The sequence below is a fragment of the Malus sylvestris genome, chromosome 8 (genome assembly GCF_916048215.2).
Source record: "Malus sylvestris chromosome 8, drMalSylv7.2, whole genome shotgun sequence".
NCBI classification, from domain to species: Eukaryota; Viridiplantae; Streptophyta; class Magnoliopsida; order Rosales; family Rosaceae; genus Malus; species Malus sylvestris.
In genome coordinates, this window is record NC_062267.1 from 25,296,649 (window position 1) to 25,310,348 (window position 13,700).

Sequence of the window (13,700 nt, forward strand, 5' to 3'; positions counted from 1 at the left end):
TTACTCAACCATGTCATGATAAATAAATAAGTAAACTGAACCACTGAAGAAAAAGTGAAAACCTTTTTGAACTCCACCACGAGATCCCTTATACACTTCCATCCGCCAAACCGGAATCTGATAGATGCTCCCACTACGCGGCTCAAAATCCAAGCCAGCAACCTTGAAGAAAATCTGCCAAAGATGCTTAGTGCAAAAACTTGGCAACAATAACCTATCTAAATCACTTCAAGCCCGGAGAAAGAATGAAAAAGTTTATCAAAGTAATAATGAAAGAGTCCTATTTTGAACCCATAAAATAACTCATCTTAATAACTGATGCTATTATCATCACCCTGGTCAGTCATTTGTTTCTTTATTTCAATTTTCAACTAAGTTCCAGAATGGTTCCTTTCTGTATACTGTTCAAAACTTCAAATTAATACACCTACACTACATATACGCAGACACCCACCCACTTTCGCACACACATTGTCTTCACTGGTTTCCAGGGCTGCTAAAATTGTCCCAACATTGCAAATTTGATATCTCAAGCACGCCTGTATGACGAATTTCGTTCCCAAAACTAGCAAATTTATCCCATTTCTAATTCCACAGGCATTGCAATTGGCATCAAAACTGAATTGCACCCAACAAAATTCATAAAAATAAAATCCAAATAAAACCCGAGTTTGAAGCATTCACATACCATACATACATACATACATACATACACGTATACATATATCTTATATGAATGGGTGGTGGAGATGGGGAAAAGAGGGACGTACATGAAGAGGAGCCATAACGTGATGCAAATGACCAAGAAACAGAAGAGGAAATTGACGGGCGAAGCTGCCATTGTCATCTGCCCGCGACGAGATTGATGATGCGATGAATTTCAGTAAATTGCTGAAGAGAATCGAAAAGGGGAAAGCATTCTGCGCTCATAACTTGATCATGTCATCAAAACTTGATTATTTTGGTTTTATAAAAATAAATAAATAAAACCTCTCAATCATTTCGACCATAAATAAATAAAACCTCTAAAAAAAAGAAAAAGAAAACGAAACCTAAAACCTCAATAAAATAAAACGAAACCTAAAACCTCGATTGGAAAGTAAGGTATCCCCAGTCCAGCCTCTCTTCCTCTCGCAGGCAACAACTCAAGCTTCTCTCTTCCTCCTCTTCATCTTCTGATTCATCTTCTTTCTCTCCCATCGAGCTTTAAGTTTTGACGGTCTTTAGGGTTTTGAAATCTGAAGCTTCAAAACCATGGAAGACGCTTCAAATTCAAACCCAATCTCTGAAAATAGAGTAAAGCAGTGAGTTCAATTTCTCAATCTGCAATTATGCTGATTGGGTTTCGATATTCGAATTCGGTATGATGTTTACATTCTGTTGCTTTTTGTTTTTTCAGGGAAGCTCCCCAGCTTGCTGCTTTGTTGAGAGAAATGAAGGAAGGATTAGATACAGTGAGGGCAAAAGTCCAAGCTTTAACTGCAAAGGTAAACGAGTTCCCTCTTCTGGGGTCGTTTTAGTTTCGCTATCGGTTTATTTCGGTCAAGAAATCTTGTTTCGAAATTGTTCTGCCAGTTTGTAGGCTGTAGGAAAACTGTTTCTGGATTGATAGTGTGCTTCCTTGAGGTTTAATATTAATTTGAGGGATAAAAACTGATTTGACTAGAAAGCTATGTTTTTTTTTTCTTCGAAATTTTCCATTTTTTGCAGCAATCTTTTAATACTTGGAGATCATAGGAGTCCCATTGGCGTGTTAGTATAACAAGTATGATTTGCATCAAAAGGCACTTGTTTCATTTGTTTTCTTCTCCATGTCAAATGTATCAGGTGAAAGCAAATAATTATCCTACAGCAGATGGGATAAGCTATCTTGAAGCCAAGCATTTGCTGCTTCTAAACTATTGCCAGTCACTTGTCTATTACTTACTTCGTAAGGCTAAAGGGTTTTCAATAAATGGGCATCCCGTTGTTCGTAGCCTTGTGGAGATAAGGTTGTTTCTGGAAAAGGTCTGGGCCTCTGGTGATCTTTTTTTCTTTTTCTTTGTCGTTCTAGTAACCGTGTAGTCAGTTATCAATCAATTCTCACCCTTTTTGTGTGCAACAGATTTGACCCATTGACAAGAAGCTCCAGTACCAAGTTGAGAAGCTCACCAAGGTTACTACAAGCACAACCGAAGATGTAGGGCAAAGTGGGAAGGAACCACAACCCAATGTGCCTCAGCAAACAGATGATTTGCTGAGATACCGCCCTAACCCTGACTTGCTTGTTAGCAAAACAGATGTGAATTTTAAGGTGAAATGCGCATCAGTACTATGTTTGAATTCCTCTTTTGTCATCTGCCAAACAATACTCGAGGTTTCTTCTTCTATTTTGTATATTGTAGGATGGCAAGGATGTGTATCGACCTCCCAAATTTGCCCCGACTTCGATGGAGGAAGATAAGTTGTCAAAGCAGGAAAAAAATGCGTTGAGAAGGGATAAGAATACTTTACGACAAGCTAAGCAGAGTGCTTATGTGAGGGAACTGGTGGATGATTTGGAGGGGAGAGGCCTGAAGAGGTTTGTTGTGGCCTGTTTTTGTGGAGTTACCAGGCATGACTGCTGGATATACTGTTCTTGTAACTGCTGTTTTTTTATGTCAATTACAGATTGTAGAAAGTGTTGGAGCTGAAAGCATAGAACTAGCGAGATACAGGGCAAAGAGGGATGAACGTGAACGGCAAGAAGAGGAACTTTTTACGCGTGCTCCTATTACAAAGAAGGAGAAACAGAGAGAAAAACACTTAAAGAAATCAAGAAATGGGTAATTGACATTTGAGAAATTATTTATGATTTTCCTTTTCAATTATTCCAAATTTATTTTTCTGTAAGATCTGTTGATGGATGGCCGTTCTGAATCGTTTCTATCAGGTTGCTTGGTTTGACGGAGAATTTCTATGATGAAATTAAGGGTTTACCCTTGGACGATGAGAATGATGAGCAGGTTGCAAGCTCCCGCAGTGCTAGGGGTGGAATGGGGAGGCATAAGAAGCGCAAGGTATATCATAATCTCTTAAAAAGGAATCAAGTTTAGTTTATGAAATATGTGTCCCTCTTTTGTTCTGAACCAACTGCATTTGTGAACCTCTGTTTCCCTTGGACTTTTTCTAATGTGCAAATTCAACGTGAACTGTTTTATATTTCCATGAAGTTGTTCGTTTGTACTAAATATGTGGGTATAAATTTAGGACGTGAATGGCCATGTTATAGAAGCCTATTGGAAAAATTGGAAAGCATGTCCTGTTCTCACAGGAATATGCGCGTGTAGACTTCTGTAGGCAGACCATTTAGTGATACATGCGTCTTTATATTGAATACTCGAGCCTCTGTATAATGTGGAAAAGTACTGTTTTGGTATCTGAACTAAGACTCTGCCGATTACTGATTGTACCATCTTCATTAGAATATTTGATGGTGGGCTATAACTTGCCATGCTTATGCATTTCTTACCTAGTCGCAACTCATCTAGGAATGCCTGCATTTCTTTTTCTCGTTTATGTTTACGTATGGTCAGAGTCTTGAAGCTGCACAAAACGACACCTATAAATTTACTGCAGAACACTTCCTATTGTTCTCCCTCCTATCAATCCATATCATGCGTGTGAATTTTTCTTGGCATTTCATGTAATATCTTGATAGAGCAGCCCAGCTGGTGAATGTTACGTATGATAAATCTGTCTAGAATCAAAACCTGCACTGAAATTAGTTACAAGATTGTTAGGGTTTTGTCGCAGCCGAGTTATCTCTAATGTGCATAATTACCCGATGTACCCATTCCTGAGTGATTAATTGGGTGAATGTTTATCTTAATTCTCAAATCCTTTTAGCAAGCTGCTGGATTATTTCTGTTTTTGCCCGAACCAGTACCATCGAACCTTCTAAATTATCCAGCTGGCTACTCGGGTTTTCTTGTGTGCATGAGTTTCCAGTATTCAAAATTTTTCTTCTTCCATATTTGCGTATATTTATTCATGGCTTCGGTCGGTTTTATGCTTTATTTGATTTTATGATATTATCGCAAAGGCATTGACACTTTCGACTGATTGTGCAGATGAGGCGTTGAAGGAATAGCGTATGCCAAACTTGACAACGCCCAACAATTTATTTGCCGGGCCAAGCTCCGATTGCTCCAGTAGCATGAAATAGCTTCCCACAAATCTTAAGTGTTTTTCTTTTGGCGGCAGACCAAGTAGGGAACAAAATTTTGTTTGGACCGATTAGATTGTTTGTTTTAATCTTTTTGTTCTTGCATCTAACCCTACACCAAAGAAAATTTACTTGCTTTATCTCGTGTCAATCTTACATGCAATTACCAGTACGTAAATTACGATTGAAGCTCCATAGTACGACCGCATCTGTACAAGTTTTTCTTTCGATTCTTGTTCAACATCACCCGTTTGAACGAGGGCGGAGCAAAATGAGTTATATTCCAGTTCTTAAAGAGAGAGCGTTAGGGAAAAGGTCATGCTCTTTACTGGGATTGAGTAGGATACAATGCTGGACTGGACGTGACTCGAGATACATTTTTTTTTTGGAGTATAACGATATATTTTACATATTAGACGAGGGTGAGAGTTAGGCTAAGCTACACAATAAGCAACTAATGTGGTATCGACTTCGTCATCTACGAGATTCAAACCTTAGACCTCTCACTTACGAGTGAAGAAGAATACTACTAGACCCAAATATTGAGTGACGACTCGAGATACAAATTGAATATCATGGATATATAACATCTTTCAACACTTGAGTTGGTATTGTAAACTAATTTCAAGGCACATCCTTGGCAGGCAGGGGTAATGTCAAGTTGTCAATTTATGCGCATGGGAGCAACTTCCAGACGGTCGAAATGTTTAGGTCGTCAAAAGAAGCTCAACATGAGGCTACTAAGGTCGCTGTCGACCACCTCTCATGTTGAGCTTGGCAGCCTCATGCTAACTTCTTTTGACGACCTAAACATTTCGACCGTCGGGAAGTTACGCCCATTGACAGTTACAATGGAGAAGAACTGGGGCATGTGGTCAGGATCTACCTTAGTGGTCTTATAGTCAGGCAATTGCCATTTGCGGTGTTGGCAAATTTTGTTTAGCCGTGACTTATACATTTTACTTTTGCTTTTTGGACATAGACAGTTTTTTTTTTGTTCAGTTTTGGGATTTTCGGTATGAGATTTTTTCGGTTCGGTTTTGGAATTTTTTTTGTTCGGTTTGGAATTTTCGGTTTTATTTTTTTTTTTTGCATCCGTACCTAAATGTAGAGCACACTAAAATGCCTATTTTCTCATTTTTTTTTAATTTTAAATTTTTTTAAAGAATACAATTTAATTTAAAAAAATGTAAAAATACAAACTGAAACGCGCTTGAAACAATTTGAATTGCTTATTACCCAAGCTGCAATTTTCAAGCCAAGGGTGATGTTTGACATAGGGTGATGTTTGACATATTAACCCACATGTCTATTCCAACTATCACATAAAATGTGTAGCTATAATCCTTTGCATCAACTTCATTAGAATTTTATCAAAATAAATTATGTTGGAAGGACCTTTGTTACAATTGGAGTCCCTCATCTTATCAAAACGTGTAGTTATGGTCATTTTTGTCAACTTTGTAAGAATTTTGTCAAAATAAGTTAGGCTGAAAAGACTATTGCTACAATTGGATTAAAAGTTGAGGAATCATTGTTCCAATTAAGTTAAAGTTGAGGAACTATTTTGCCAGTTGGATTAGAGTTGAGGGACCAATGGTAATAAATTTTTAGTTGAGAGATCATAACTACACGTTTTGATGAGTTGAGAGACCAATGGTAATGGATTAGAACTTTGGAGGGTTCCAGGTAGGCAACAAAATTTTGTTTGTTTTAAATCTTCTGTTCTACTATCTAACCCTAGACCAAAGGACACCTTACGATGATATTTACTTGATTTATCTTGCGTCAATCTTTTATGCTATTCCCAGTACGTAAATTACGATTGAAACTCCATAACCTGACTGCATCTGTACAAGTTTTTCGTTTGAATTCTGGTTCAACATGACCCGTTTGAACGAGGACGGAACAAAATGAGTTATATTCCAGTTCTTAATGAGAGAGAGTTGGGGAAAAGGTCATGCTCTTACTGGGATTGAGTAGAAAACAACACTGGACGTGACTCGCGATATACAACAACAACACTGAACGTGACCCAAAATATATATATATATATATATATATATATATATATATATATATATATATATTTATTTTTTTTAGTACAAAGATTATTTTACACTAAGGGGAGGGGGAAAGTTCGGCTAAGCCACACAATGAACAACCTAATGTGGTATCAAATTCGCCATCTACGAGATTCGAACCTAAAACCTCTCACTTACGAGTGAAGAGGAACACCAACAGACCTTAATAATGAGTGGCGACTCGGTATACAAATTCAATATCTAGAATATATAACATCTTTCAACACCGGAGTTGGTAATGTCAACTAATTTCAAAGCAGATCCTTGGCGGGCTGGGGTATGCTGTACAGAATAAGACCCAACACGAGAACCGCACTACCGAAGAGGAAAAAGGGGCTCAAAGTTGAACCTCCTTCCATATACGGCAAGGGAAGGGAAAGAACATAAATTGATATTGGCACTGCAACATAAACGAAAGCTTATGTTATAAAAACTTCATTCAAAAACATAGGTTAGTTGCACATTCTTGCATACATCAATGACCACGAAGCGCATAAGTGCTTATGCGCGCGGGCACATATTGCGTGGCAGTGAATATCTTTTTAGTCCTCTATGCTAAAGCATCCAATTGAAAAGCCAAAACTGTTAAAGTGCAGAACCAAATCAGAGATATATATCGCTCTACTAACTACTTAACCAACGAATGTGGGATAGTACTATAAAAATTTCATGTGGGACCCTTCTTTTAGGTGGCCATCCACGTGGACAAGTTACGAGTGGTTCTCATGTCATGTGCGGTCCCTTTAAAGGTTTAAGGTTAAACTGTTGTGTAACCGGTGGTCATCCAACCCAAAATCTTAACCTTTAGGGGTGGAAAGGTCAACTAAGTATATGTAGACTATACAGATATACCAGGTACTTGGCATAACCACAACAGGGCTAGCGCTTAACAATGCGTACGTACATACAAGTGTAAAAGAGAACGAACCTGACAACATCACGATGAGAGAAGCAACAATCGCAGAGGAAATCTTTACTACATTCAGCAATGAAATGTTGAAAAACAGATTGGTAGCTATATACAGCAATGGTAGTAACGGAGCCCCATTGCAACCTGACACAAGTGACAAATGTGCTGGTAAGAATTTGAACCCGAGAAAACCTTAAGAAGCTTTTAACATCTTGAATAGAATTATCACATCAGAATAACCACTTCAACCAATTGAAATTGAATTACATGACAGAAAAAATTTGTTCTTTTTTACTGCCAGCATTCAAACTGAGATTTTATGTGAAGTGCATGATTTCCCATCATTCCTAAATGTTATGCAACCGTGTAAGTAGATTTTCTCATCACCACCTAAAGTTCCCTTGTAATGTTCACATGAGTTCATAATATACACTGTTCAGATGTAACTTGGTGTCAAAAGCTTTTACCATTCTTGGGATGCTATTTTAAGCTTTGCTCTTACTAGTCGATGTTTCCCGTTCGTAATGCAATAAAAGTCTTGTTCATTCATTGCAGTCATCCATTTAAAAGTAAGAACAGGTTAGAGAAAATCATTCTGCACATGCTTGATATGACAATAGGTGTTTTCAGATTATGAACAATAACTTTCAGCTCACTTATGGGCTGGAAAGTAGATACTCAAAACAATCCAGGTATTTTAAAAGACTACAGACAAAAAGAAAAAAAATGATATGACAGCTTGCCTGTTGTATAGGCTCCAATATTCAGAAAGCAACAGGCACCATCTTTTAGATATGAAGGAAGTTGCGCAAATGGTATGCCTCTCAGGTTTGACAAGAAAGGTAGAAACAGAAGAACAAAAAGAGCCTACAAGTCACAGGAAATAAAGAATAATTTCAGCAAAACCAGTCACCAACCAGTATCCTGTCAGTTAAATTGAAATTTTATGTGCAGGACTTTACGGTTAACCTGAGTAAGCAGATGTAAGGTGTGGATACATATGATAACAGTGAGGGAACCCCAGGCATTTGAACGAATATAAATAATCCCATATCGATGTCCACTTTCAAATTAAATGGACCTTCATCACCTCTAAAAATCTAGTTAAAGATCGGCGCAAATCTTTCTTGTTCTGGTAGGGTCTTGTGGTATAATTAACAGGGTCCACCATACTAAGGTGCATCAAGATTACAAACAAGATAAAAACTATCTTATAAAAATATAGCAGTCACCTGAAATCCAGATCCAAAAGAATTGACAACAAATATGTCAAGTGATTTTTCCTGCAATGTAAAATGGTTTATGACTTAGAAAGTATGCACGAGTAGTTATGTCAACCATAAAGTTTAGAAGGCTAGATAACCATTTGAAAAGATGAGGAAATAGCCATACCTTAAGGTGGGCTGCAGCATCAACAAAGACAAACTCCTGTTTGAAGACAAAAATTCAAGATTGATTATTTTGCTATAAAGGGCACCACTGAACTTTTAACAAATGTTCATTGCTTTAACCTTGATTATAGATGCACCGGCTTGAAAAGCACTTGAAGCAATCATTAGTGCTGGCCATATAGACTCAACTCCAGATAGCATCTGACCAGAATCAGAGCCACTGCAATTTCATAAAATACATATAACTATCAGGAGCCTTACTTTATAACATGTCACAATGAAACTCCAAGAGTGCATGATACTCTAGTTTATGACACTGCAAATTTACTTTCTAAGAATATGAAATTTACCAACAACGTTCGCCATCTCAAGATAAAATTCAGAGAAAGTGTCCAGTTAAAGCATTGCTAAAGTTGGATAATAAAGAAATTGGCACTTGACAGACTTTATTAACCAAGAAGAAAGAACAAAACCCGATAAAAAATAGTAAGAATAGAGGAGGGTCATGAAATACATGCAGCCGTAGAAATATTTCAGTTTATTCAGAAAAAACTTCATTCGTAATCAAAATCACCACTAAGTGAAGACAGAATATTGGTAGCCATTATCACATAAAATGATAAGGTTGTTCGTATCCTAGGCAGTGCATTAAAGATAAAAGGATGCCAAAAAGAAAAAAAGGTGATATCTAACAAACTCTCAAGTAAAGTGCAGAGCAGGCATGCTTGTTAGAAGTACAATCTTCAGGCAGACATTCAAAACAGGGTGTTAAACTAATCATCAGCAGAATAAAAATGAGTTATTTTGCCTTTCTTTTCAACAAAAAAATTCGGGCATTTGATCTAAAATTGCATTTGTCAGCGAGATGAAAAACACAGAACAGATGTCAAACTGTTCAAACATTGGGCACAGTTCTTTCTTCAGAACTGTTTTCTTCAAGTTTATAAATGTAATCAGTATATCGTTGAGCCCTTTCAACTTTTCTGATCTTTGCTTTGTTATTATCTGGAACACAATGTATAAGTATGCAGTTAACATTTGTAGACATGGCATGAGTTTAAAGTACACCACATCCAAGTGACTACTAGTAATGACCTTGAAAAGTTCTGTATCACAGATCCTTCACCTTTCCTGACAGAAGAAATGGACAATATTAAAGATAACCAAACACAGTAGCAGCTCTTTAATCTGTGGAAGAATGGATCAAGGTACCTTGAAACAGCCGCTGCTACACCTGTAGCTACGAGTATGCAGCCAACAATCTGATTAAATGTGTATGTTCTCCCCAAGAGAAGGGCAGAAAAACTCAGCTGCCACACCAAAAACGTCTGCACAATGTGGAGACAGTAAAAGCTGAGAAGAGGAAATGCCAAATATAGGTATTAAAAGCTGAGAAGAGGAAATGCCAAATATAGGTATAAGAAGAAAACAAGATTCAAAGTAATAGACCCATTATGCCTTTTGTTATGAATCTGGACTAAAATAAATGTTCGATATACCCTTTGATTTTCACATTTTATTTTCATATTTCTACTGCACTGTATTATAAGTTATAACCAGAGAAACCATTCTCCAATTATTTGAGGAGAGCAGAACAAAATTCTGCAGCCCTGCTGAGTTCTTATCTTCTATTTGATCAACAAGTAAAGGAAAGTAAAAGGTAAACAGAACTTCTAGCCCCCAAATATTTAATAATTATTCATGCAATAAATTGGTTCAGTCCAACCTGAAAGAATCTACGATCCTTGACCAAATTAAGCCTGGCTTATGCTAAAAAAAAAAAGGCTCAGCTGCTAGACATCCAATTGGCAGTTACAGAATCACAACCAACACAATAATGCATTATAAGAGAGTTTAGACTTATTTTCCTCTTTCTATAAATCTTTCAGGAAACTAAATGGTAAGGAAAGTTCCTTATACTTCACTTCTCTAGAGTAATATTTTACCGCAAAATTATCTTGACCTCAAATGAAGCAACAATAACCCCAATAAAACCCTTGGCCATCCCATATGGGGCATGCTTGGTATCTATTCATCCACCTATTATCCTTCAAGCACCTTCATCATAAACACTGCTCTCATTGTTTATATATTATATTCTCTCACGAAATAGATTATACTTCTAATTACATATGGTATGCCTCCATGCTGCTGATGTCGATGGGGAAGCCCTCCAATACCGAACTCCCATACAGGATGGGTCTAATTTCCTATTCCAGGGCATACACATCCAAAACAGTTAATATGTTCTTAAGCACATCAATCCATAGTAGGTGAAATTGTGGACGAATTCCCATCAGGCAAAACCTAGTTTGTATACCATGCATAGTCCTAATTCTTCTTTTTCTTATCTTACTACTTTTTTCTGGGATATCAGAAAATACCTGACTCAATATGGGTATGGCCGGTCCGGGAAGCATGGCTGTCGAGGACAAGTAAAATTCAGAAAAGCAAACACCAAAATCATCACTAATAACATACACTTCCAGCTTCATTTCTCACCACAAACAAAAACCACGAAGATCTAGCTTAAATTCTAAAACACCATTCAACCATTTTCTTTTTTTATGGGGATGGAACCACTCAACCAATTAAACAGGATAAAATAACTCACAAAACACAAATTTTGACATTACCAAAACCAAAACAAGAGAGAAAAAAGAATGGTACCTGCAGCAGCCATTCCAGAAGCAACTCCAAGGGCTTCTAGGGCACCAATGGCGGCAAACCGTGACTTGGGAAGACCTATCATTTCGTCAGTAACAACCCCAGAACGGTACCGTACGACCAATATCGAAAAATAAATCACCACGTAGCTGTAACCAAAACAAACCCACTATTCTTCTCACATCACAAAAGCAATAATTCCCAGTAAATTCGAAAATTAAATTAAAAATTAACAAGGATTAAAGAGAAATGGTTGGATTTTTATACCCGAAGGTTGTGAATTGGGCCAAGAAGAAAGGGTGGTTTTTCATGGGGACGAGGGCCAGCTTGTAGAACACGCGGTTGGCGACGGCCAGAGCTATGGTCAATGCGGAGCTCAAAACGACGCGTTTTGTAAAGGTGGAGGTGGAGGAGGTGGAGGAGGGCGGCTCTGGGAGCGATGCTCGGGCCTTTACATCGCGAGTTGTCGGTGAGGGTCTGCAGGAGGAGCGTTCAGAGGTGTGGTGAAGCGGTGCGTTTTGAGGGAGGCGGAGAAGAGAGAGTCGAGGGCTTTGAAGGAGCGGCATTGCGGAGGAGGAGAGAGAAGGGAAGGGGATCGCGCCATTTTTGACGGTGCAGTGCCGGGCGTGAAAAGGGGCGGAGAAGTGGTGAAACGGCGACGTGGTGGACATTGAATATCCCATCAGAGGGTTTGGACTTCTGGGTTGTGACGTGGTGTTTTATTGGGGAAATATAGAGAGAATTTTTTTTGGAAAACGTGCAACTACCAACCAAAATATTAAAGTGCCCATATCAAAACATTACGTCTGAATTTAACAACTATGGGAGATTTTTTGTGCTGAAAAAAAGACTCAGTACATGAAGTGTTGTAATATAAGTAGTTAAATATTTAATTTTCTTATTTTCTTTTAAAAAAGCACAACAATATGAAACTAACCCTAACACCGTCATCACACTGCGAACAAGACAAAGCATCATGCGATATAAGGATGTGGATTGGCTAAGCAAATATCTTAAACATCAAATAGGAATTAAACGCAAGGAATTACATGATAGAAGAACGAGGCATTAATCGCAATTACACAACTCCCTCTAATGGTTGAGCTTCTAGCATAATCGGTTCGGTTTGAAATTCCTGAATTGAACAACCATGTAAAACCGATCTCCATACCGAATGTTTCAAGGTTTGAAATTTTGTGGATCAATTTGTTTTAGGTATTTTCAGTTTAGATAGAATCGGGTTGGGTCAGGATTTTTCCGTTTGCGATTTCAGGAGAAAAATCTCAACCCACCATTTACCGTTTATCATTTTTCGAATTGACCTTTAGGGCTGTGTTCGGTTGGCAAATTGTGCCAAATTCCTTGTCCCACCTGCCAACCACATATACATAATTATGGAAAATCAATTACCACTAGCCAACTGACACACCCTGACTCGGAATGTCCACTAGGACTTCGAATCGAGCTGTGCTGGGCGACACTTAGAAGGTGACGAAGCCATAAAATATAGTGATGTGGGAAATGTGAATAAATTTAAACCTAAAAGTGCCTAAAGAGTACGCTGTGAGCGGGAATGAACTCATTTCACACGCAACGTTAGAGCATAAGTATAGTATAGTAGTGTGGGTAAGGATTATACCCTCAGAGGCAGCCACCTATACAGAGATTTCGCCAAGAATTCTCGTCGATACAAACCTTCAGTAGCTAAAACCTGGAGGGGCGAAAAACAGAAGGGTGAATGGGCAAAAACAAAGCTTTAGAAAACACATTTCTCTTTTCTGAAAATAATAACCCCTCACTGTAAAACCTGTATAGTTTCTAGAAAATAATACTACGTATATATGAAAACCAATGCACAAGGCCGATAAAAACTGAAATATGCCATGTCATAGCGTTTCAGCACTAAAAGATGTAAGTTAGGTGATATAAATCAATGTAAAAATGATATGTCAGCTGGAGTCACCTAATGTGAGCTATACGGTTGAACATATTGCTCGTCAATCCAGACACAGTCACCTAATGTGACTTGTATGGCTCTAAACCTGCACACGAGTCGGAATCACCTAATGTGGTCTGTACGACAGACTGGATGTAAATAAATACGCTTAAGTGCTACGATCACGTGAAGGTTGTGCGACGAATCACAGGTCACCTACAAGTTGGAACCATCTACTGTGGTCTGTACGACAGGCTGACACCTGACTTGGATCCAAGCTGAGCGTGCGGTGTGGGAGGTGAACGATCACGTGAAGGCTAGGCATTGGCCATGGGTAGAGCACTAACACCGGGGTGCAGGACAATGAGCTCTACGTGCATCAACTCATAACCAACTACCATGCAACCATGCCATCAATATGTACTCACCTGAACTTACCTGGGCCTCCGCAGTATCATGCAATATTATACACAGCTATACTAATGCATATGCTAAAATGTAAAGCAATTATGACATGGCATTTTAA

At 38.2% G+C, this 13,700-nt stretch overlaps 2 protein-coding genes and 1 pseudogene across 28 annotated transcripts in view; 1 reads left to right on the forward strand and 2 right to left on the reverse strand.

The window, feature by feature from the left end:
- The window catches only part of LOC126632265 (protein SABRE-like), a 55,676-nt gene extending 54,492 nt beyond the window's left edge, over positions 1–1,184 (reverse strand). For 10 of the 16 annotated variants that reach the window (XM_050302591.1, XM_050302600.1, XM_050302585.1 and 7 more), the window contains exons 1-2: positions 771–1,091; positions 63–174 (exon numbers count right to left, since the gene is read on the reverse strand). In XM_050302591.1, the coding sequence (XP_050158548.1) occupies positions 63–174; positions 771–847 (189 nt within the window). In that variant the 5' untranslated portion in view covers positions 848–1,091. Of the gene's footprint in view, positions 1–62; positions 175–770 lie in introns of all 16 variants that reach the window. The other 6 variants (XM_050302596.1, XM_050302601.1, XM_050302594.1 and 3 more) reach the window with 3 other exon arrangements.
- The window catches only part of LOC126632269 (protein CLT2, chloroplastic), a 28,059-nt gene extending 16,072 nt beyond the window's left edge, over positions 1–11,987 (reverse strand). For 2 of the 12 annotated variants that reach the window (XM_050302618.1, XM_050302614.1), the window contains exons 1-7: positions 11,506–11,985; positions 11,242–11,387; positions 10,956–10,993; positions 9,784–9,899; positions 9,667–9,702; positions 8,692–8,791; positions 8,573–8,608 (exon numbers count right to left, since the gene is read on the reverse strand). In XM_050302618.1, the coding sequence (XP_050158575.1) occupies positions 8,573–8,608; positions 8,692–8,791; positions 9,667–9,702; positions 9,784–9,899; positions 10,956–10,993; positions 11,242–11,387; positions 11,506–11,921 (888 nt within the window). In that variant the 5' untranslated portion in view covers positions 11,922–11,985. Of the gene's footprint in view, positions 1–6,132; positions 6,671–7,198; positions 7,325–7,923; positions 8,048–8,412; positions 8,464–8,572; positions 8,609–8,691; positions 8,792–9,666; positions 9,703–9,783; positions 9,900–10,955; positions 10,994–11,241; positions 11,388–11,505 lie in introns of those variants that run through there. The other 10 variants (XM_050302619.1, XM_050302612.1, XM_050302609.1 and 7 more) reach the window with 9 other exon arrangements.
- Positions 1,406–4,326, forward strand: LOC126632274 (uncharacterized; annotated as a pseudogene).
- Positions 11,988–13,700: the final 1,713 nt, after the last annotated feature.